Source organism: Podarcis pityusensis (assembly GCF_964106645.2).
Source record: "Podarcis pityusensis genome assembly, chromosome: 8".
Lineage (NCBI taxonomy): Eukaryota > Metazoa > Chordata > Lepidosauria > Squamata > Lacertidae > Podarcis > Podarcis pityusensis.
This window is the reverse complement of record NC_138033.1, coordinates 58743369-58768751: the sequence shown is the minus strand read 5'-3', so window position 1 is coordinate 58768751 and position 25383 is coordinate 58743369. Positions and strand designations below refer to the sequence as shown.

At 44.4% G+C, this 25383-nt stretch overlaps 1 protein-coding gene across 5 annotated transcripts in view; it reads right to left on the bottom strand.

The window, feature by feature from the left end:
- Nucleotides 1-25383, bottom strand: part of MYLK3 (myosin light chain kinase 3) — a 34167-nt gene that overhangs the window by 6372 nt on the left and 2412 nt on the right. The window contains exons 1-11 of one of the 5 annotated variants that reach the window (XM_081015515.1): nt 23031-23243; nt 15117-15207; nt 13576-13987; nt 11383-11945; nt 10154-10259; nt 8244-8337; nt 6657-6766; nt 5198-5339; nt 2235-2305; nt 1578-1706; nt 792-944 (exon numbers count right to left, since the gene is read on the bottom strand). In XM_081015515.1, the coding sequence (XP_080871641.1) occupies nt 792-944; nt 1578-1706; nt 2235-2305; nt 5198-5339; nt 6657-6766; nt 8244-8337; nt 10154-10259; nt 11383-11945; nt 13576-13987; nt 15117-15207; nt 23031-23228 (2069 nt within the window). In that variant the 5' untranslated portion in view covers nt 23229-23243. Of the gene's footprint in view, nt 1-791; nt 945-1577; nt 1707-2234; nt 2306-5197; nt 5340-6656; nt 6767-8243; nt 8338-10153; nt 10260-11382; nt 11946-13575; nt 13988-15116; nt 15208-17865; nt 18561-23030; nt 23244-25383 lie in introns of those variants that run through there. The other 4 variants (XM_081015516.1, XM_081015513.1, XM_081015514.1 and 1 more) reach the window with 4 other exon arrangements.

Genomic DNA, 25383 nt, shown 5'->3' with positions numbered 1-25383 from the left:
GAGTCTTATTTTAAATATCCACAACTGCATATTAGTCTGTACTCCAGTTTATATATTGAACCATATTATCCATAATGTTTTTTACACTACAAGTGTGTCAGAATCCTGCTCTTGTTTCCATCTGCTTACAGTGGTCTCCTAGATAACTTACAATTTTTTCCCATTCTTTTATAAAGTTTTTATCCCCTTGGTTTCTGAGTTTTCCAGTCAGCTTTGCCATCTCGGCATAGTCCATCAACTTGGTTTGCCATTATTCTCTGGTAGGGACTTTGTCATCTTTCCAACTCTGGGCCAATCACATCCGCAAGATCTGTTATCTGCAATCTGAGCACCGACTGCTAAGACTGGAAGACAAGGGATCTCTTATTACCTGTATTAGCACCACTGGAGACAAGATTCTGCTTCTTTTAAGGCATAGCAGGCAGAGACTCATCTCAGATCTTAATGCTGTAGGTAAGAGACAAGCCTGTGCAGGAATTCTGAATCTGATGCATGCCCTGCCATGCATCAGAAACGACCCACAGAGAGTGCACCAGTCCTGGACTCATTCTTTGGTTTGAGAAAGATTCCATATCTCAGTATACATGCAGACCATAGAAGCCCATTCCCCTCCATCCCTTTGGTGTGCAACAGATGGGAAGCAGGTTCATTGGGCACAAGGACAGAGGTGGATTCAGCTGGGCTGAGAATTTTCAAGGGAATCTGGCAGGCTGGGTGATTGTATCCAAGTCAAGGGGTGGCAACAAGAATTATTAGGAATAAATTGCTTTTTCAAACGAGAGGCACTGTACCTTTTCTCCTTTATCAGGAGCCTGGAAACAAAGTCTTTTGCTTCTTCCGACACTTGTTCAAACGCTTCTGCATCAAAATCCCAGCTGCAATTGACAATGTAATTCATGGTCTCCGTGTCAGTTTCTCCCAAGAAGGGTGACAAGCCGCTCACTCTGAAACAGGAAACCAAGGTGTCATATGGAGACACGCCTACCTCTTTGCATGTCAGGTGCCTCTCTACCTGGGAGAAAGGTTTCTGAAAAGGCTGTGCAACCTGTCTAGTCTGATACAGTGGAAGACCAGCACAGTGTGCAGGGCCTTCTCGGGGGCTGCTCCAACTCTCTGGAACATTCTGCAAGGGGGCAGCAATCCAGCCTATAGAGATGGGTAATCCGCAGCACTCCAGTTGTTGCTGGACTACAAGTCCCATCATCAGCTTCCCTGAATACTGGCCGTTCTGGCTGAGGCTGGACTGCAACAACATCTGGAGGGCCAATAAATTTAATAAATAATAATAAGATAAATAAATAAAATGTGCCAATGCGCTCCAACTAGTGCTGCTTTGGTGCTACGGTCTGAGTGTGTAAATATAGCTGCGTCACAAGGGGTTTTCCCTCTTTTGCTATGTGACACCACTCCTCTTCTCTTTTCCATATCCATCATCCCCACACTGGAGGATAACGCAATGATCCACTCCCTGGTGGCCCACAAAGTCTCTCGACAGAAGTCTTCTGCATCCTGACCTTACAAAATGCCACTCGGTGGCCTTTTCTACGGAGCTAATGTTCTCCAGAGCGTTTACTCACAGCATGTATGCTATGACGCCCACGCTCCACATGTCTGTCGGGAACGACACAAAGTCATAGTTCACCACTTCGGGAGCCAAAAACTCCGGCGTGCCAAAATTAACTTTCAGCTTCTCACGGGGCTTGTACCTTGATGAACAATGAGGAAAAAGAAAGAGAGAGGTGCAGATTTGTCATCGATGATGTGGTGCTCCAGTAGGCAGGCGCATGGACCATGCATAGATGATGAACCTGACCGTGTTGGTTGTTGGACTACAACTCCCATCGTGCTTGACCAATGGCTACATTGACTGGGGCTGATGGGAGCTGGAGGTTCCTGGCTGTACTATTCTGCATAGCTAAACACTGAAAACACGCAGGCTTCGCCTTTCCATTGCAAGGAGAGGAATTCAGCATCATGCTATTATGATATCAGCTCAAGCATTTCAGCTTGCTGAATAGAACAATCCCCCCCTGCCCCCCCACTCTGTGCACTGTTCAAGGCGTTTTTCCAACATCCCCTCAAGAGCCAAGGGGTGTGGGGTCAGGGGAAGAAGTAAGGGGGGAACCTGTTGCATTAGCGTGAACATTATTGCGTGAACTCCCAAACATGGATATAAAGTATTAGATTAAAAAAAAATTTGCAGCCAAAAGAAGTGGAGGGGTGGGGAGGCTTACCTCCTTGCTAATCCAAAATCAATTATTTTAATCTGGTTTCCTGTGCGATTCACACACAGTATGTTCTCAGGCTGCAGAGGAAGAAGAAAGCATGCTTAGATTAATCTGAGAAGTCGTCATCTGCAATCTTTGTATGTGATTACAAAGCTCATCTGTGTAAAATTATGTTTCAGCATGGCAAGGGGAAAGCCCCAAGCTCAAATGCTATTTGCTCAGGCGCCAAAACATGATGAATTTTGCCCACTGGGTTTTAGCCTTGGATGCCTGACTTTGATATTTCAAATGAAGTGTTGTGATTAGCCTGTTGGACTAGGACCAGACAGACCCGGGTTGAAATCCTCACTTAGCCATGAAGCTTACCAGCTGACTTTGGCAACACAGATATCAACAACACATAACCTTAAATTATGATAAAGCTGTTTTTAAAACAAACAAAAAACTGTTTTTTTAAAGTAAGTAAAGTATAAAAGATCGGGGGGGGGGGGAATGAGACTTCCGGGTTAGCGCCTCCGGCAATGGCGGATTTCCTCTGACCGGGAGGAATCCGCTTCGTGAAACTAGGGTCTGGACCGCCACGGCAAGGCGGAGACCCACTAAAAACCACAGGCGGGAGAAGCCTGTGGACGTGGGATTTGGCCGGCACCTTTTGCGCCTCCCCTACTCGCGGGGAAACCCGGTGTAGGGGATCCGGAGCGACGTGGGGTGAGCGGTGCGGTGCTTCGAATCGACTGCTCTTTTCACGGAGTGAAGCCGCATTGCTGTTGCCGGAGAGCGCTGACTTTTTCCTGTGGACAATTGGATTTTAAACAACTGCCCGTGAGTAGAACGGAAAATTGGATTATGAAACATCTTAATTTGGCACCGAAGCGGGAAGGTCTAAACAGGAAGTCCGCCTTCCGCTTTTGTAAATAGATTGAAGCAAAGACATTGCAAGCTAAAGTCTGGAAAGTCGTTTGTAAAGGACTAAATCTCCATCATTTAAAACTACCAAACCCCCCTTGGAAGCAGGAGAAGAGGGGGGAAATCCTAGACTGTTTAAACCTGCAGGAGAGAGAGTAAAGAAAGATAAATTTCCACCGTCTTGAACCTGGGAACGGGGTGTCAGAGACAGACGCTTTGGGGAAGTTCATTGACTGTGAATAAAACGTGTTTTGACATGGTTAAAAAAGAGAAACATATTGATTCCAATGTTTCGTTTTGCACTTAAAAGGAACAAAATATCTGAAAAACGAAAGGAATTTTGTTGCTGGATCTGCTTTTAAAAAGACGGATACAAACAGAAATTGTTTCCTCTAGAGGGAGCTTGTGAAACTGTTGCCGGAGTCGATCTGGGGAATTCTACAGCTGTGGAGATTAAAGATCGTGAGAACCAGACATTTGACCTTGAATAAGAATGTGCCCAGAAGAAGTTTTAGTGCTTGCTTTTTGCAAGACAAACGCTTTACTGGAACAGCTACATGAGAAGATGGATTTGATGACTGTTGCAGTTAGCAATTTTGGACAAACAGTGAATACCTATATAGAAACCACACAGGAACCAATCCAGGAATTTGCTTTGACAGGGCAAGTTGTGCAGGAGACAAAGGAGGAGATTGTTGCTGAACCTCAAGTAACAGAAATGGAGAGAGTTGCGGCCTTGCAGGAACATAAGTTGTTGTTTCTGACGACTGAACCTGGAAAAAGTCAGATTTGGAGAGATGGAGTACTGTTTGGTTTGGAGATGGGAAGTTGGATAGACCCCCCTATGCAGGGATGTTTTGACATTTGGGATCTGGTTTTGGGTCAGGGGGAGTTTGGAGTTGTGGGGGCCCTTAACCTTGGAGGGACTTTGAAATATGCCTTCAAATATCTTTTGGATTTCAGTGCTGACTATGGAGAATGGGCTGACCTGTCGAGAAGGGATAAAGATACTGTCAAGTTGGAGTCTCCCCGAGATCTACCCCTCAGTGAGAAAGGAAGGAAATTAAGAATAAGATCAGCAGAAGACAAAGTAAAGTGCAGGTATAAATATGAAGAAGACCTGCAGAAGGGACATGGAAAAGACTTAAGAGCCTCGGATAGAAGGTCACCAGGTTGATGGACTAGATGGAAGGGATAGAAAGGACTGACAAAACCCGAGACCAGGAAGAAGAGACGATGGATGAAGATTAGAAGAAAGTTTAAAAAATTCATTTAGAGAATTTTTGTAAAATTAATGAGTGTTAGAAAAAATGTTGGAATGAAACTATTTGGCTTTAGTAGAAATGCTTTAAGGAATTATGTATAAATAAGTTTTAAGTTTTAAGCTTTAGGGCTTTTTATGGTACAATAAGGTTAAAATAAATTAAGGTAATTTAATGACAGAATATAGTGAAAGATGGAAAGGATTTGCTGAGATAATTAATAACTAGAATACAAAAAAGGGAGGTGTGAGGAGGTCGATGAAACAAGTTAATGAAAGATAAAGATTTGGGAATATTGGATTTGGTTTTTAAATTTTTGTCTGCTTTTGTTTTTGGTTTTGATGCATTGTGTGTTTTGTTTTTTCCTTTTTTCCTTTTTATTGACTTGTATTGTTGAATTCCTCTTTTTTTTGTCTATCTTTTTTCCTTTTTCTTTTTTTCCCTCTTCTTTGTAATTTTAAATTCTCAATAAATATCATTAAAAAAAAAAAAAGATCAGGAAAAAAATGGTGCCACCATTCTCATTGGATTGTGAATGGGAGGTGTTACTGAATTTTAACAATACAATAAATATTGATTGTTCATAGCCATAAGTCAATGAAATGAATAAAAATGCACAAAGCAGAAGTCTCCTATAATCTCTGGTTAAAACTGAATCAAATTTAAATCAACCTTGGAACTTCTTGGGGTTGTTCTTACGGGGGTTTGGTTCAAAATTCTTGCTCAGATTTTCTTGGCTGCAATTGCATAAGCTGCAATTATTTTGGCTATAAATTGGCATGGAGCAGGAATTTCCATCACCTTCAGATCCAGATGAAGGATGTACTGTTGGTGCAGGTAATAGATGCCCTCACATATTTGTTTGGTGAAAAGGATAGCGTCTAGTTCAGTGAGGTTGTAGTTTTCATCTGTGATCCGGTCAAACAGTTCACCACCATCAACACTAATAAGGAGACAGAACAGAACATGGAAGGGAGATGGGTATCCTCTTTTCAGCTCAATTGATTTACATACATTAGGTCCCAACTTCAGCAGACATCAGTCGTAGGCTCATAAGTGTTGGAAGGACATCAAAAGTTATCTAGCCAACTATCCCAACTGAGCCATCCAGCCTAAGTCCACCATTTTCCAAAGCAGCCTATTCCACTGTCAGAAAGCTTGTGCCACCAAGAAGTTCTTCCTAATCTTTAGTGAAAATCCCTTGTGTTGCAATTTGAACCTGATGGATCAGGCAGTGGCGGTACCTGCTGGAACAACTGGAGCAGAAAGCAGGGCAGCTAGGAGGTGGAGCCTGAGTCAATGACAGGTAGAGCCACTGATAGCCCCATCCACAATATGCATTTAAAACAGTAAAGGTAAAGGTAAAGGACCCCTGACAGTTAAGTCCAGTCGCGAACAACTCTGGGGTTGTGGTGCTCATCTCGCTTTACTGGCCGGGTCATGTGGCCAGCATGACTAAGCCGCTTCTGGCGAAACCAGAGCAGTGCACGGAAACACTGTTTACCTTCCTGCCGGAGAGGTACCTATTTATCTACTTGCACTTTGACATGCTTTCGAACTGCTAGGTTGGCAGGAGCTGGCACAGAGCAATGGGAGCTCACCCCGTCGCGGAGATTCGAACCGCCGACCTTCCGATCAGCAAGTCCTAGGCTCAGTGGTTTAGACCACAACACCACCCACATCCCTATTTAAAACAGTACCATACCACTTAAACAGTGATGGCTTCCCACCCCCCCAAAAAAAGAATCCCAGGAACTGTAGTTTGTTAAGGGTGCTGAGAGGTGCTAGCAGACCTCAGAAAGCTACAGCCCCCAGAGCCCCTTGGGAAGAGGGATTGGTGATAAAACCACCCTGGGAATTGTAGCTCTGTGAGAGGGAACAGGAGTGGAACTCAGTAGAACTCATCCTGTAGTAAGTGTGCACAGGATCACAGGTTTAGCTGATTTATCAATAGATCAGCAAGGTTCAATTTCAATTGGTAAAGTTGGGAATAAAGGGCAACCCAAGCTGTTTTATATATTATATATTATATATTATTTTGTTTGCTCAAACTTTTGCCAGCCTTGTGCCCTTAACTACAACTGCCATCAGCCCCAGTCAGTCTGGCCAGTGATCGAGGATGATGGGAGTTGTAGTCCAAAACATCTGGAAGGCACCCGGCGGGGAGGGCAGGTTTATGCAATGTTATAACAGACAAGTTCTATAGCGTTTCTCCTGCAGTTGCTCACACAAGACACTCAAAAGATATTTTATGACTCACTATTCCATGATTAAGGTGAGGTTGTTCTTGCACTCAAAAGCATCATAGAGCTGGATCAAATTCACATGGTTTAGCTGGTTCATGATGTTGATCTCATTTTTCACCTCCTCCTGAAATATTAGAGGTTAAGAGTATTGTGAGCATTAGCAGCAGTCTGCAGACATTGCGTTTCAGCAGGGTGGGGGGTTTAGAAGGCACACAGCAGGAGCAGCCTGAGGCAAAACAGAAAGCTGCCCCCCCCCACCGGTTGCAGGCCACACCAACCCACCCGCTGCAGCCTCCCTTAGCTGGGTAACATGGCGGCACCCACACAGGCACAGCAACAGTGGCGGGTTCCAGTGAGATTTCTATGAACTTATTTCTATTGACTTATTTGTCCATTGCTAGGGCTCTGGGATCTGGGTGATCCTGCACTGCTAAGGTGGCTTTCTGTCAGAAACCAGGCTGAGAAGTACAACTCTGATGACTAATGGTGGGAGCCTCCCCTCCCCCTGCTCATGGCCAGGATCCTGAAACTCCACAGGAGCAGTGGAGTAGTGTTGATTTGGAACAATGGTTTGCTGAGGGGCACAATTCGGAAGACAATAGTCAGACAGAACTGGGAGGTGAACAGCAAGAAGAAGGCCGGGAAGAGTGTGAGCTAGCAGACTCTCTCTCACTGGAAGATGTGCAGCCTCTCAGTCCCAAGGCTGGAAGATTAGATAAGGTGGCTGTGCAAAAGGCTCAATGGCTGAGAGATCAGGAGGTTAGGAGATGAGAGGACGGAAGTGATTAGAGGGAAATGGGGGGAACCTTAACTGGGAGCACCTGCACTCCGAGAATGGTCACTTGTTCTTTTGCTGCATTCATTAAACATTTCTGTTACTGGTAAGAGATTGCTTTGTACTGCTTATCTACAGCCAAGGGCGAGAGGAAGCTGAGCCCCGAATCCTGACACTTTCCCATAAACATTAGCCTGCTTGGGAGTAAGCTGTATCCCAAAATGCAAGCAGCCTGGAAGTGTGATTTGCTGATTTCAATGGAGTCTAGCTTCCAGTTAAAAGGTCTTTGGGTCGCACCAACAAACTGCCCACCACAAACCAAGTGCATAGCCTAAAAGGAATCAATACTCACTGTTGTGCATTTGCAGGCCTGGATCTGCTATTTGTGATCAAATGCGAACCTGTGTACTGTGTACCTGCGTACCGTTCCTGATCTCTTCTCACAAACCCCAATTAGTCCCAGGATCTAACCCCACTGGGCTTTAGATTGTGGGAAGAACTATCCAGTCCTTCTAACAGCAAACTCGACTGGCAAGTGTTGCCAAGTTTGTAACCAAAACAGATTCAGCTGAGAGAGGAGGTTGGTATCACCATGTTTGGGGAGACCTCAAGGTTTGCAAAAATGCACACAAAAAATCCCAAAGAGCAGAAGAGCCCTAGAACAACCTAATCAGGACTGAGGATGCTCTGTAGCCATGGGGTTTAGAGAGACAGCTAGAAAGGGAGAGTAGGATGTCTTGCTTGGAGGCAATGCCTAGACTTGGCTTGAAAGAAAAGGTCCCCACTCTTTGCCTTGCTTTTTTATTTTTAACGAGGATATAATTACCCTTTCTTTTGCTACTTTCACTTTGATGATCTTGGCTGCCAGGCAGAGTCCCGTTGACTTTTCGGTGCACTTGTGAACTTGACCAAAACGCCCCCTGTTGATGGAGAAGACAAAGCAGTGAAGCCCGGAGGGGAAGCGGCTTAGAGGCCCACTCACCGCAGACGCCTCCGGAGACAAACTATTCTTATCGTCAATTAAAAATAACTTGGTACAAAGGGAACGGAATTGTGGAGGTCGGGAGGTCTAAGGGCTCTTCTTTCTCCCAGCTTAGGGTGGGATTAGGCTTGATCTTTCCAGCCAGTTGTCCAGTGCTTACGTTAAAATATTACACCCCATTTGTATTCCTCGTTTTCACCGTGGAATGACAACCTGACGGTGGTCTGCGTTGGGTTCCGTAACTGGACACGCCTGGTCTCTGTCCTTTAGCAACACATTACCGAAGCTTCCTTCGAGTGGATATTTCTGTGCTAAATCTGTTTGTTTCTAAATGATGCCAGAGTCAATAGCTACGGGCGGGCATTCTCAATTTCTACATTACAACCTCAGTCCAGATGTTGGGAAATGTCAACCTAACATGTAGGGTTTTCTTCACTAAGTCCTACCCAGAACAGACCCATTCACATGAAAGGACCTGAGTAAGGCCCCATCTGCACGACGTGTTTAAAGCAGTATCATAGCACTTTAAACAGGCATGGCTCCACCCTAAAGAATCCTGGGAACTCTGGTTTGTTAAGGGTTATGAGAGTTGTTAGGAGACCCATACGGCTACACAGTTTCCAACACAGTTTCCAGAGTCTCCTAGGAAAAGAGACTAGTTGTTAAACCACTGTGGGAATTAAAAGGGCATTATTCAGAACTGCGGTTTGCACAACACACTAAGGAAGACCATCTTAGCTGCCTCTTAGTGCAGACCCAGATCATCAAGCCCAAACTTCGACAGCCATTGCCTAACATGAACCAGCATTGGCAAGACTGATAGCAACAGCAGCATCATTGGAGAATAATGCTTTATTCTCTCACCAATTATGTTGTTTTAAATGTGCATTTTACATTTGACTTTCTTTATAATGTTTTCCACTGAAATGTTAAGATAATTGGTTTTGAGTTTGTTGTTTACTCTGCTGCGTTAAATGTATTCTGTACTTCACCTCCTTGGCAATGTTTTGTTTTGAAATCTTTTCAGGTAGTATTTCAGGTTCCCGTTAATCAAGTTGCTTTGAATGTACAGTACTCTATTTTATACTTTACTTTCTTCAGCAATGTTTTATTCTGGACTGTTTCATTGGATGCTTTATTGCAAACCGCTTTTAGATTATTTTTTAAAACATATATAAAGTGGTATACAAATGAAATGAATAATAATGATAATTATAAAGATAACAGCATGATAAAAAATAGAAACAGTAACAATTAATTTCTCATGTATTCAAAATCCAATTAAAATAATGTAGTTGAATTAATTCAACAGAACTGATGGACTTGATCCAGTGGTACTAGCTTTTCAAAGTCTGATAGTCATTTCCATCTCCACTGCCCCACTGCCACCCCCTTGCTTAGGAGTCAACTCTGAGGCATCTTCAGCCCTACAATAAAGTATTTGAGGGGGCCAGGCTCCCCCTAAGTTGATGGGGGAGCCTGGTGTGCATGCACCACATCATGTGATCGCTTATGCAGGATATGGCTTACCTGGGCCTCCTTCCAATATTTTATTAAAGTTGGCATGCCTGCTTGCTTAGGTAACCCCACCAACCCCCAGAGGCCACTACTGCCCACTTTGGGCAACACTGATCTTCCCTCCTCTTCTGGTTTGGCAACCGTATCCCGTCTCTCACCCCTGGGTTTAGATGTTATCATACCTGGTATGATTTTTAAATATATAAAAATAATGAGGGCGTTTTAGCGGGACTCACCCTCCCAAGACTTCGTGATGGCACACAGAGTAACACGCCGTCAGCTCAGTTTGCTTGATGCTCACGATCCGATGTTCAAAAGGAGCAGGAGGCGGAGGGCTGTCGTCTGAAGCAGAAACAAATGGTGCTTATTGCACTAGTTTTTCTTGTGTGCACATGTAGTCAAAAACCAAGCAAAACTATTTAGTTTAAATAAATCAACAAAATGTATTAAATCAACGGAATCTATTAACTTGATCTGATCATAACTGGTTATGGTGAGTACCGCTCAACTAATTATTCCATGCAGCCTTATAGGTCTTCGAGTGCTTCCGAAATCTGCCCAACCAGTTTGACATGAGAGGCTGTTAAGACACAAGGTGAAAATGTCAAAAGCATATCTGTACGCTGTAGGCAATTACGCCTATATTGTGTGATGTCCCACCCACTTGAAAATCATTGTCTTCCTCACAGTTTTGCCATGCCTTTCACCAGCCAAGGGAATGTGTACAAAAATGTATGTACTGGGGTTAAAGTGTGCATACAAAATGCATATATTAGTATGCAAAAATGCATTACATTAGGAACCTCTTGTGCATGTTAGGCAAAGTGGCATACCAAATTAACACTAAGATACTGGTGAATTTTCATCGGGACTTTTTTTTTTAATGCAAAGTGAAGTGGAAATGAAAGGAATGGAATTTAAGATTGGAAAAATGAGAAACTGAAGGGAGCCAGAATTGACCAATTCATCTCAATGAACTATTTGCAAATTAAGCCCCTACTGTCCCCCCCCACCCCTGGTCTGAAAGCCCATGTTATGTTCACGTTTAATGAAGGTGTATTGGGGGGTGGGGGGTTTATGTCATGTTGTAAATAAAATTTCCAATTAAAAAAAAAAATGAAAGTCCTCCCTTGCTGGACCTAAACAGGTCTTGGTCTGGCCAGTGGGTGGATAGGAAACTGCTAATGAAACTCTACAAGGGAAAGAGTCAAAGCTCCCTGGTGGAGCATTTGCTTGGCATGCAGAAGGTCCCAGATTCAACTCCTGGCATCTCCAGGTAGGACCACAAGAACCCCCTTCCTGAAATCCTGGAGAGCTACTGCCAGTCAGTGTGGGCAATACTGCACTCAATGGACATAGTGTCCAACCCCCTCCTCAATGCCACTGAATCAGTTTCAAAATATTTTAGATTTGTAGTGTCCATGTGACCCAGGCGTGTCTAGGTAGCACATGTCCAGCTTCTTACCAATGATGACCTCCTCCACTTTACCGGCTGCTAAAGACGCAGCATCTTCAGTCGGTTTCGTGGCAACCTGACTGGGTCTTCTTCTCTCTTCCCTTTCTGCAGTTGAGCTACCTGATTCCACAGTCTCCAATCTGCTGTCTTTCACAGAGTCTTTCGTTATCCTTGTTGTTTCCTTGGGAGCTTTCACTTTGCCTCCTGGATCTTTCCCAGAGTCCCTCGCCACTGAATTTGGGCATGGAGCCATTTTGCATTTGACCTCTGCTCTCCCTTCGGTCTTCTTAAATGGTGATGGAGGAGGAGGACCCATCAGTTTGGGCGCTTGCTCAGATTGCTTATCCGAAGACTTTGCCCCTCTTAGTTCTTGGGCTGGCTCAGCCCTGCTGTTCTTCGAGGGCTGCTTAGCTTTACAAGAGTCTGGCAAGCATTTTGTTCCTTCACCTTTTGATAGCGGTGGGCAAATTGCTGATGCTCCGTTGCTGTTGCCTCCTTGGCTTCCAACACCAGCTTCTTTCCCCTTCGACGCTTTGTCTTGGGCATCGCTCATTTCCATGTTGATCGAAAGCCTGCGGAGCAAACACTTTTCAGTTTCAGATGTTTCCTTGTGAACTTTTAGCTCCGTGGTTCCCAAACTTATTTGGGCCACTTCCCCCTTTAGTTCCACAAACTCATCCTCAGTGCTCCCTATCCTACCCCATGAAAAGCATTGTTCACAACTGCATTCTGCACAACCCACTAAAGAAGATAATACGACAATAAAATTCAAAGCAGTAACAATTAATTGCACATTTAGTCAAAATCCAACTAAAACTATTTAGTTTAATTAAATCGACCAAATGGATGAACTTGATCCTCTGATACCAGCTTTTCAAAGTCTGACGGTCATTTGCATCTCTAGCACCTCCCTGCCAAACCCTTGCCTCTTAGCGCCCTACTAGATAATCCCACTGCCCCATTTGGGAGCCACTGTTTTAGCTGGCCCTAATGAAGGTATTACCTTTGTGGGGTTTTTTCTTCCTACTGGAAATATGATTCAGAGCAGCTGTGCCAGCTGAGGATGATGGGAGTTGTAGTTCCAAACACCTAGAGGTTGCGGAAGGCTGACCTACCCTAATTAAATCTGCAGAATACTTCCTTCACTTAAGACTATTGCAAGGTGAAAACTTCAGTTTTTGCAGCATGACCAATCTGACCGTAATTCAAGGTATCGCCTGATCAAGTTTTCAACATGGCAGGAACACAAAGTAACCTGTTTGGTGCAATGCCTGTATTTCTAATACTGCCATCTGCTGGACACAACCTATGCAAACTTGCGGTCCCTTGTCTTTCCCTGCCTCTCTGCAACAGTCCAGAGCCTGCCACCCAAAAGCAATTGCTTCCCCTAGCCTCATGCGCAGGCTGTCCCTGGTTGCTGAATAGATTTACTTGTCAATAACATTGTTCCAAAAGCCTGCAGTGGAGGGATTTTTTTTGTGTTTGTTTGTTTGTTTTAAGTATATAACCCTGGATCTAAAGAGCATCTTGTAGCATGAGCAATGCCCCTCCCCGGCCACATTTTGTATACAGCTTTCGTACTCTAGTTCAAGAGTGGCCAACATGGTGCCCTCCAGTCCAGATAAGAACGTAAGAAGAGCCTGCTGGATTAGGCCAATGACCCACCTAGCTCAGCATCCTATTCTCACAGCTGCCAACCAGATGCCTGCAATGAGAAACCCACAAGCAAGACCCAAGCATGAGTGCACTCTCTCCTGTGTTTTCCAGCAACTGGCATTCTGAAGCATTTTACGAGAAAATAAGAAGCTATGCCAAAGGTGGGGAACCCAATGTCTGAATGTGGCTCTCTGGGCTTTTCTATCCAGCCCTCAGGACTTTCCCCAGGCCCCTTCCCCAGGTAATACCCCTCAGCTACCCTGTGCTGATGCCTCCCTTGAGAACTTTCGCCTACTTAGAATGTGTCCTTGAATTGCAATCACATCCCTTGCTTGCCTGGGAGGAGAGACAGACCTGTCTCTCAAAGGCTCTGGCTTTTGCATGGTTGGAACGTAGCCTCCCCTACAAAATTATGAGTCACCTCTGTTGCTCCAACCACTTTTATCCCTGACCACCACTAGCATGCAGTCCCCGGAAGCCTTGTCCGCAAGGGAATGCTGCCCTTCGGGCGAAAAAGCTTTGCCCACCTCTAGGCTATGCCATTACCTTGTCCGTATAACTTCACCACCAGGCTTAGAGGCAGATGACACAGTTTTCACAGAAGGAGCACCAAGCCGGGAAACCTCGTTTTCATTTCCCTTTGCTTTTGGGTTGACATTCTTCTTAAGAGGATCTTCCAGGCCAGAGGCTTTGTCTGTCTTCTGGCATCCAGCTGGATTGCCGCTGCTTACGCAGGAGAGGCCATTGTTCTGGAGCACAGCACTGACCCCAGCAGCGTCCTTTTGCTTTGGGCAAGCTTTGGGGTCACCTGCCTGTCCCTGAGCTTCTTTGGTTTCCAACTGGTCTGCCTGCTGTTCTGTATGTGGACTGCAGTCAACTTTCGAAAGGACCCGACCAGCCACGTTCACCTTTTCACATGCTCCATCACCGCCATCCAACTTTTTCTCCCTTTTGTTTCCTAAGGACAGAAACGATACCAACAGAAAAAACAATAGATGAACCATTAGTGGAAGGCAGTATATATGGGGTGGAGGACCCACTTTGCAAAAGAAAAAAGAAAAAAGGATGGGAGAGTGCTGCCTAAGGCTCCATTTGTACTGTACATTTAAAGCAGCACCACACTGTTTCAAACAGTTATTACTTCTCCCATAGAATCTTAAAAATGATGTTCCCTGTATCAGTTGCATGGGATGTGTATGTTGGTCCCAAGTAAGACTAAGGCTTGATAGGTGTGTCTTCATTGTAAAAACTTTGGGGAGCCTCTGAATAAGGATGTATATTATCTGGGGGAAAGTATTAGAATCATAGAATTTTAGAGTTGGAAGGGACCCTGCAATGCAGGAATCGAACCTGCAGCCTGGGAACTGTAGTTTGTTGAGGGTGCTGAGAGTTTTTTGGAGGCCCCCTATTTCCCCCTTAGAGCTACAATTCCCAGAGTTCCTTAGGAAGAAGGATCAGCTGTTAAACCACTCTGAAAATTGTACCTCTGGGAGGAAAGTAAGAGTCACTGAACACTTTTTTTTTAAAAGAGAAACAGAAACACATGCAGTTCCCAGGATTCTTTGGGAGCAGCTACTGTAAAGTGGTATCAGGGGTAGACTCTGGTCTTTCAAATTTCAGCGTTGCCCTGTGCGAGGCCAAAATTGGGTGCCACAACCACATCTCGCCTTCCATTCTGTGTGTGCACTCCATTATTATTATTATTATTATTATTATTATTATTATTATTTGTATACCAGCTTATACCCAGATTTCAGGGCAGTTCACAAGATAAAATCACAATAAAAACAAAAACAACCCAATAACTCCCCCCCCACACACACACACATTTTAAAAGGGCATTGGATGTCGATCAACCAAAGGCCTGGTTAAAGAGAAACATTTTTGCCTGGCACCTAAAGGTGTATAACGAATATTTGAAATCAATAAATAAAATAAACATTTAGCTCATTTGTTGCATTTCTTATCTTATTAAGACCCCAACTCGAGTGAAGGTCCTGATACTGGCCAGAGTGCCATGAAATTTCTCAGCAATGGACTCTGTGCCCGCTCTGCAAATCTGTTCAGCGTGATGCATTTGTAGATACCTTTCAAGGAGTACTTGCCTTCTGCCTGGATTCCTTTGCTGCTAGGTGCATGCTTCCCTTTTGCACCTTTTTCTTCTGGTTTATCTTTAGTCTAAAAGGGGGAAAGGGAAAGTCCGGTCAGTGTAAGAAGAGCCTGCTGGATCAGGGCCAATGGCCCATCTAGTCCCATATTCTGTTCTCACAGGGGCCAACCAGATGCCTCAATGGGAAGCCTGCAAGCAGGCAATGAGTGCAAGAGCAGGACTAGTAGCTCTTGACAAGTCTTAGCCTTCGTGAGTTTGTCTTATCCCTCCCTCCTGCAAGCCGTGCAAGTCGGTGGCCATCCCAAAATCTTGTGGTCAGGGATGAGCAAAGGAACATTAGAAGAACTCTGCCTACAAGAAGCCCAAAACAACACCTGAGGGAATCTGCACTCTCCCCATTTGTGATTCTCAGGTGCTGGATATTCAGAGGAATAATAATAATAATAATAATAATTTTTATTTATATCCCACCCATCTGGCTGGGTTTCCCCAACCACTCTGGGCAGCTTCCAACCAAATATTAAAAACAATACAGCATCAAACATTAAAAACTTCACTAAACAGGGCTGCCTTCAGTTGTATTTTAAAAGTAAAATAGTTGCTTATTGCCTTGACATCTGCTGGGAGGGCGTTCCACAGGGCAGGCACCACTACCGAGAATGCCCTCTGCCTGGTTCCCTATAACCTCACTTCTCACAGCGAGGGAACTTCCAGAAGGCCCTCGGAGCTGGACCTCAGTGTCTGGGCTGGACAATGGGGGTGGAGACGCTCCTTCAGGTATACGGGACCAATGATGTTTAGGGCTTCATCCAATAATGGAGGGGGAACATAGCCATTGCGGCTAATAGCCACCCACTTGCCACGGTTAATTTGCAAAGGTTATATAACCTTTCCCCTCATTTACTTCCCTCGGTGTCATTTTCAGATTCGGGCTGGGAAGCATTTGGTCAAAATGGCCTCAGTGCCCTTCCCATGGAAATCAATGTTCCTTCCCTTGCCCTCTCCCTCTGGACCCAATCCATAGCACTGCACAGCAAGTAAGAGGAGGCGGTTTCTCGACCTCCTTGCTCCACCACTTCGATGTGCGCAATGAACGTTTCTGCAAGGCTGTTTGTTCTGCCTGCATTCAGAGTTGCATCTTTCGGTGTAGCAGCACCAGTGCTTTGAAACTCCCTGCATGTTTAACGTTAGGCCGGAGGCATACCTAGGGTTGCCCTTGTCAAGGAGCTGTGTCGGCAACACACAAACACACCAAAAAAATCACTTTACAGTGGTACCTCGGGTTACATATGCTTCAGGTTACATACACTTCAGGTTACAGACTCCGCTAACCCAGAAATAGTGCTTCAAGTTAAGAACTTTGCTTCAGGATGAGAACAGAAATTGTGCACCGGCAGCGCGGTGGCAACGGGAGGCCCCATTAGCTAAAGTGGTGCTTCAGGTTAAGAACAGTTTCAGGTTAAGAACGGACCTCCGGAACGAATGAAGTACTTAACCCGAGGTACCACTGTACTACAATAGACATATTAGAAACTACTACATTTTACATGACCCAAGTACTTAAAGCATCCAGAGTGAGGCGAGGAGGAAGGGCGGGGGGGGGAATGCACATCTCTGTGCCGTAGTGCCATGAGAACTAGAAGCTTCTCTTGCCATTTGATCTCGCCGCGACAGCTGCAGCACATTGCCACATGCATATATGTGATGCACTCTATCGTTTCCAGCAGTCTACCTTCATACCGCCTTGCCATTTCTCCTGCTGCTCAGTTCCCAGCTCTTGTCTAAACTCACGACCTTACAAAGATAACTGGAGACATATTTCTGGGGTGATTTTCATGTGCGCGCACATGCACACCAGGCCTGCCCCCCCTTGCTAATGCTGTTACACTTGATAATACTGACACCGTCTCCTGCTACAAATGAGTCTCAACAGGTCTATCCAGACAAAAGAACTTAAGGAGAGATTGGCTGGATCGGGGGGGGGGGGGAACCATCTGGTCCAGCCGTCTTGGTGATGACTTACTGAAATTTAGACAACACATAACAAAGGCAAAACAGATAAAATTAACTGAACACATAAACAAATACAATGAAACAATGCTGCTATGTGTCAAGACAGCTCTTTTAGCAATTCATAAACCGAGACAAAAAAAGAACGTAAAGGCTTATACAATATGTCTGCCTGAAAACTAACAATTTATTTCTCTTTAAGGAAGGATAATCAGATGAAATGATGGGCAAAATACCATGACATAGAGAATGCTAAACTTAGCATTGAATCCTACCGTTCCAGGGCACAAACAATTTTATTCAAAAACTATCAACATTACATCCAGTTTCTCTCAGTGGTCAGCCAGCTGCCCATGGGAAATATTAATCCAGCAAATATTGAAAATATGTTCCTTTGTTATGTATACTTGGTTTTCTATTTTCATATTTTTTTACCACTTCAAGGTCCTGACTCATCAGTTGAAGACCAGTTGTCTGGAATATAAAATCATACACAGTGGGAGGGGATCTAAAGCAGGGTGGGGACCGGTAGCCCTTATATTGTTGGACCACAGCTCCCAACATCGCTGGCCATTGACCATGCTAGCTGGGACTGATAGAAGTTAGAGGCCAACACTACCTGGAGGGTCATGGGTTCCCCATCCCTCTAAATAAATGTGATATGATTTCTAATGCGGGAGGTCTTGAACAAGCAACGTGTGGAGAGGGGGACTCACCTCTTCTGCGGTTTCATCCAGGCTCCCTTTCTGCCAAGGGACAACACCCTTCAGGATAAAATCCACCACCTTTGAGTTTTTGAAAGTCTCTCCCAAACATCTCACAACCTTGTCCACCGAGTCCACCATTTTCTCCATCTTCTCCAGCCTCTCCCTGTACTTTGAAGCATCTTGATGGGTCACTTTCATAAGCTTCAGGATCTCGGTACATGTGCTTTGGGTGTCCATTTGGTGAACCCCGTCTTCAAATTTCAGGCCCCTTTTTACTCCACTGATCTGGTCGGCAGGCGTCCGTGAGACGGTGAGCCTGTGAAGGCCTTTCCCCAAATCATCGATCCCTTGGTTAACCTTCTGAAGCTTTCCCGTCATGTCTTCTTGAAAATTCAGCAGTTTGTCTACCTTCTCGTTGAGCAGGTTCAGTTTTTGGTCCATTGTGCTTAAACTGTTCCCTTTCGTAACCCGTGACTTATTTACAAACTCTTCGTCAATCTCCTGGTTGCTTTCAGACATCGTGGCAAAAAAAAATAAAAATGGATTAGGCAGGTAGCCCCATTACTTGTTGAAATTAGAGGATAGCTCTATGAAATTCCATCTCGAGTTGGAAAGGAAGGAAAATTCTAGAACACTTTGTGAGGGCGTCACTAATTAGCTGCTATGTAAGATATTCCTCCTGCAGGCTTATAATGATGATCTTAACTTGGTGGTGGGCTTGAGGGATGTCTCCCCCTCCCTCTTGGCCTTCTGACGTCACAGAATCGTTTAAAATTCTTTCCTTGAGAGGCTGTTGATAACCAAGCATGTTGAGAATTGGCAATGGTCATGTAGCAGACATCCCCACCCAGAGAAAGGAGAGGGCAAGAATGTTTTGCTGTTTTTCCCCTACTCCTTGGGGAAGGCCAGCGGTGTGCACTGAAACCACATAAAATGCTTTGCTTCGTCCCAAAAGGAAAGGATGGAATTGAGCTGGATACAACATGGTATGGCCTAAAAGAAGCCAGCATTATGAAAACAGAAATGCACGCACAATGATCAAAACACATACATGCCTTCCGCGCCCAAGCTTGGCCGGCAGTTGAAATTTAAAAATAGACCATCATGACAGCGATATGGAGTATATATCTACTGCCAGCATGCCTTTGTCAACTGAAACAACTCAAACTGAATTCTTCATTCGGTGCCAAGAGAGCCCCCAGTGTAAAAGGAAAAAGGGGGGAGAGAAAATCTCCGCAGAATGGCATGTCAACATTGTTTCCACAATTAACGGTAAAATAATTAACCCTCAAAAATGATTTTCCCACAAAAATTACTGAGGTTCTAATGCTGGAAATGTTTGCAGTACCTGAATCTCTTGGGCCAGGTTAATTCTTACAAGCTTTTGATTATGTGTTTGTTTCGGCAGTTCCATCTGTACCAAGGTGTGTGTGTGTGTGTGTGTGTGCGTGTGCGTGTGTGTGTGTGTGTGTGTGTGAGAGAGAGAGAGAGAGAGAGAGTCAGTATCTTCTTTCCATTAGCAGTAACTGGAGTATTTCCTGGAGGGGCAGGGACAACTCCCAGCCACCACACCAACCATGGGAATAGCTCCCCAAGCAGTCCCTTTTGATACCGGGGTCTCCCACAACCTTCCTCTCAGTGTGTGCTCTCTGGCACATGCTCACCTGCCAACTTAGATCTCTATGACATTTTCATTTGACGTCAGTCGCACGTACAAGAATAATTTATGAAGCTTAGGCTCAGCAGTTCCACAACAACAGAGAGCCAAGGAAGGGGTAACAGCTTGAGCAGAGGAGCAGTCATGCCTGGCAACAGTAATACTTAGCTGTCAATCATTCAAAGCACTGCACATTGGTTCTCTTGTCGCAAACCTCACAACGACCCTATGAGGTAGGCCAAGACCATTATCTTCCTACTGTGGGGGCAGGAGTCCGAGTCCTTCCAAGAAGAATATCCAGCGCATTCACAGCACAGATGCAATTCAGACCAAGAACTCTTTCATTCACAGCTTAATTAATTTTTAAAAGCTACTGGTATTTTGAGAAGAAGTTCTTGGATCTTAATACTTTGCCAATTGGTGCCTTGCAACATCTGGATTTGGCTAATGAGCTCTCAAGAATGATATGCCTGGTTCCTTCACTGTCTGCTGTAGGAAAGGCAATGAAGACTATTTTATTTACCACAGGTGTGCACAGAAGGTAAATCTGAATCTACTGGTAGATCTCTGGGTGATTTCTAGCAGAGAAGCAAGAGTTTCCGATCACCTAACCATAGTATTCATTCATTGGCTTATTTATATACAGTGGTACCTCAGGTTACAAATGCTTCAGGTTACAAATGCTTCGGGTTACAGTCTCCACTAACCAGGAAGTAGTACCTCGGGTTAAGAACTTTACCTCAGGATGATAACAGAAATCACACGGCGGCAGTGGGAGGCCCCATTAGCTAAAGTGGTACCTCAGGTTAAGAACGCTTTCAGGTTAAGAACAGACCTCCAGAAAAAATTAAGTTTGTAACCAGAGGTACCACTGTACTGCTTTTCGCCCAAACTGCCCCCCCGAACACACAAGCGGGAAACCTGTTAAAACAAATACAGGATATAATAGAAGTACAGTAAATACAAATGCAAATGCACAATAAATAAATACAATAAGTTAATACAAATATAAAAGAACAAAAACCACCAGAAGCACCATCAATCATATGGAAAATACATACATGAGCCACATTCATACTGTCACCAGAGATACAGCTCCTCAGCATCTACCCCTCGTGTAGAAGTCACGTTGACTCACATCTTTGCACCTGCTTCTCTCTATCACCCAGGAGCAAGCCCATCCTCAGAACCATCATCAAAGGGAATGTTCTCAGCCTCACCATATCCCAAAGGAGATACCTAAAAGAGATAAACTCTTTTGATGTCTTCCTTTTGGTGTCTCCACTTGGAGCCACATTACCAGGTCTGGTCTGCCAGCAGCAACTGACCACCTACAGAAGCCTCCAAATGAATCAACTTGCCTCTAAAAACAAGTATAGTCCTGGCAAAATCCCAGAGTTCCCTGCGAAGGGGGGTAGATTTTTAAACCACACTGGAGGCTGCAGTTCTGTGCAGGGAACAGAGGTCTCCTAACAACTCTCAGCACCCTTAACAAACAACAGTTCCCACGGTTCTTTGAGGGAACCTATGACCGTTTAAAGTCATATGAAGATACTTAAAATGTAACATGCAGATGGGGCCCATGAGCCTGGGTTCAGAGTACATGTGGAGCAAATCTTTGGCTTAGCTCAGCATGATGTAGGAGTAAAAAGTTATGGAGGGAGCATAGGAAGCTGCATTCATGTGGTCCCAGGTAAACCATGGTTTGGCTTACCATGACGCACAAGTTAGGCCATTAATGGCCCCTTCAGATACCCTTTCCATTGTGCATCCATGATTATTTGTATTGGGGCAGTTATATGTGATGCGTTTTCAATATTGTTTGCACCTGCAAAAATTTCAGGGTGGACATACTGTTTCACTTCCAATCAACTCCTTGCCAAAATTCTGCAACTTTTTATACCACAACTATTCCTGTCTACTTTATTTCTTACCTACCCACAAGCAGGCCCCCAGTGCAAAAGCCCTCTCCCCTCCTGTGGTTTCCCACAATGGAGGCAGAGCTGAGCCATTGTGGCTAGCAGCCATTGATAGCATTATCCTCCATGACTTTGTCCAACCCTCTTTTAAAGCCATCCAAATTGGTGGCCATCTAACGATCAACACATTTGCTTGGAAATAAGCCCTCATTTTTATGTAGAAAAGTATGATATGTTTTCAAGGTGAAACAGTAAGAGAAGCACCTGTAACTACCATAACATCTCTATAGTTGGCTGGTTGCCCGTCAATTATAAAATGACGGTGATGAAGACAACAGAAGAGAATTCTACGATATCAGTGCCAAGTAAGCTGCTGATATGGAGCCTGTTTGCAACTGCCACACCATCTGCCTTTAACCGTGTGGTCATTTGTGGATGGAGCAGGGTGGGGCTGTGGGGCCTAGAATTTCAGCACCAAAGTCCAGCCCTAGCTGCATTACTGTTCTTCGCTGAAAATAAATTGTGGATTTAAGGGATTAGAAAAATTGTGGACAACTTTAGGTCTCCACTACAATTCTTACTTCTAGATTTACTGGCTGGTTCTGATGAGTGATGGAGCTCAACAACATCTGGAGCGTCACAAGGTCCCCAGTCCCAGGATTAGAGGAATGCACATTTAAAAGCAAAGGTTTCTATCCTTTAAGTAAACCACCAAGGTTATTACTCATTCCCCGCCCCTCAAAAGCTCCCTCTCTCCCTGCCATCTCTGATAAATGATTAAGTGACATACTCAGAGAAAAACTAGAAACGAAGAATCTAGTTATGTTGCTTTCTTTTTCCCCAAAAATTTTTTATTCATTTTATAACACAAATCAAAAACACAAACAGAAAAGACAAACAATAAGAACAAATTCTTGTCATATCCTTATTTTTCTAAACATTGTTAAGTGGGCTTCCCCAAGTCCCACCTATCTGATTTTCATTTTATGCTATGTTGCTTTCTTGGGCAAAAAGAAGAATAACTGAACAGTTTTCAGCAGGAAACTCCTTGAAGTTCATCCCTCTCTTTGCATGATTTGTGACAGTTTTCCGGTGAAACCATTCCAGACCTTACCCCCCCCCCCAAACTCCAATGATGATGTATTATTAACACATCTAGGACAGGACAGAGGAAAACAACAACACAATGGTGCTAAGATTTGGAAGAAAAGCAGAACAAAATGAAAATAATTTAAATAGGATCCATTCTGGACAAACACACACACAGATCCCTTGTTGTATTTATGACTTTTTATTCATTATTATCATAATCTGGTCCTCTCTTATGCCACTATTCATCAGACAGGATTGCAGCGTAGCATGCATCAAAACAGTGCACATCAATGAGATTTACCAAAAAAAAAGAAACATACAATTAAAACCAAAACCAGCACACATCTCTAGGTTAGCTGCAACAGCCTCAGCTAACTTGGAAAGGGTCTGGATATATCCGAGACAAAATGCGACACAGTCAATTAGACCTTACATACAAGCAGTTTTTAAAGTTACTTTAATATATATATATATTTACAAATATATAAATATATATATTTGCTTACCGCAAACTTCTTTATGTAATCGGAAACGCAAGACCCTCCCATGCTCAAGCGAAGCGTCTTATGCAACGGGGATCCTTGATACAGCGTCCCCATTCCCTCCCCCTTTGGCCTTGTTGCTGGGCCAAACCACCAAGGCGCCCTGCAGCTATTGACTGCATTAAGAAACAAAGCCTCTGTGGACATTGCCATAACAGGCATTCCGCTTTATCTGCCACTACACAAGGCATTTCAGCCACTTCCTTATCTCCCAAGCCCTGGCTTTTATCTGTATTCCTACAGCTCATTTCCTGGGTCACTGATAAAGTCTGTGGGTGCAAAAACAGAGGATGCTGTTAATTTGAAGTCCCCCCAAGAGGGCACCCTCCCCCCTCCACATTGTTACCCCTTGTAATTGGGCTATTGGATGAGCAAAAAATGTGTGTGAAAGGTGTAAGGATGAGCACAACTTGGTTGGCTTTAAAAGAGGATTAGACAAATTCATGGAGGAGAAGGGGGGTTATTGGGTTTTTATTTTGATGATATATTTTGTGATTTTGTATTTTGATTTTGTTCTGTGAACCGCCCTGAGACCTCCATGTATAGGGCGGTATATAAATTCAATAAATAAGAATAAAATAATAATGTTGATGGCTACTCAGCAGGATGGCTGTGCTCTGCCTCCACAGTCAGAGGCAGTGTCTGAATACCAGTTGCTGGAAACTTATGAAGCTTATGAATCTGCCTTGTATTCATCAACCATAGTTATGGTTAGGCACAGATGAGGGTTCAGGCAATGCACTAAACAGAAGGGAAAGCTTCTGACCTCTTTTTGACTAGACCAGAGGAAGGGAAGTGTGAGCCCAGCGGGAGGCCATGCCCATTCTTGTAACACCAAACTATGGTTTGCTGCGCCATCACTGTACAGAATCCATTGAGTTGGCCAGAAATTCTCTTGGTCCTCATCGCCAACAATGAGGATCTAGCTTTTGAATAATGGTGTGAATCCACTAGACCATATCCCTCCATCCCCAATACTTCTCTCTCCTTTTCACAATGCTTATTTGCCCTTGAGGGTGGGGGACGGGCTTCCTTTTGCCTGTGAAACACAGTGCATAGGACGGAATAGGCTGATTGACAATACAAGTGCTCAACAGGAATAGTCACGAGGCCTCAAAACACAGGGAGGGCTGATTCTCCCTGCCCGCCCCCCACATGATGCCCCGAGTTGGGGAGACTTACCTCAAACTACCTGGAGTGCTTGTCTCCGAGGCAGTTTTAATCCACTGGGCCAGGCTAGCTTGTTTGTCCTAGGGCAACTATGTCAATCTCAGTTTCTCTTAGTATCTCATGTGCAACTCTTGAAGGAGGGCTATGTCATTTTGGAAAGGTATATTGTTTCAGAAAGTATGAACTCGGCAAGTGCACCATTAAATGAAAACTGAATTTAATTTCTCATAAGAAGAGCCTGCTGGATCAGGCCAAAGGCCCATGTAGTACAGCAGTCCTGTTCACACAATAGCCAAGCAGATGCTTCCAGATGTGGAGGCACAGCATAGCCATCATGGCTAGTAGCCACTGATAGCCCTCCCCACCCCATGAACTATGGCTTGAGGTCACCTTGTTTCCACTAACCACAGCTAAGATGAACCTCTGTCTGATTGAGATTAAATGACAAATAAACAAATAGAAACCTGAAGTGAATGTTCCCAGAAGGCTCTTCACAGCTGCATGCAAAAGGTCCCAGGTTCAAGAACCAGCATATCTAGCTAGTGCTGGAAAAGGCCCCTGTCTGAAACCCTGGAGAGCCATTCCCTGTGAGATAGTATTGAACAAAATGGAACAATGGTCTGTTTTGCAACAAACGAGCTACCTGCCGCTCTCAGCTGAAGCTATGTGCATCAGTCTTATCCCCTAGCGACAGAGGCAAAATTCAGACAGCGAACTTTCTGGATCATAGATCTTAGCCATTAAGCTCCACCCGCAGAGAAAAAGAGCTTATTGAAGGAAGTGATGCAAATGTGATAAACACTCATGTCTAGATAGAGGCACTTGAGGCAAGTCAATATTTTTGTTTGCAAATAACACTATTATCCTGTGCTTTGCAGAGGGGAGGCGTTCAGATAGCGGCAAATGCACGTAGAACTAGCGAGTGCCAAAGAAGAAAAAGGACAAGGCTTGCGTGATCGAGTGGGTCCCCGTTAGGAAATTTGGCAGCCAGGCTGGAACAAACACACTCACCACCCTGCCACCCTCCATTAGCGGCTCTAAATAGAGAATGCTAGTGTAAAAGGACACCTCGCCCATCCTGCATTGTCTTCAATCAATGCATGTCTTACATGCAATTCGTGGAGATAATTCCACTGATCAATCAGCT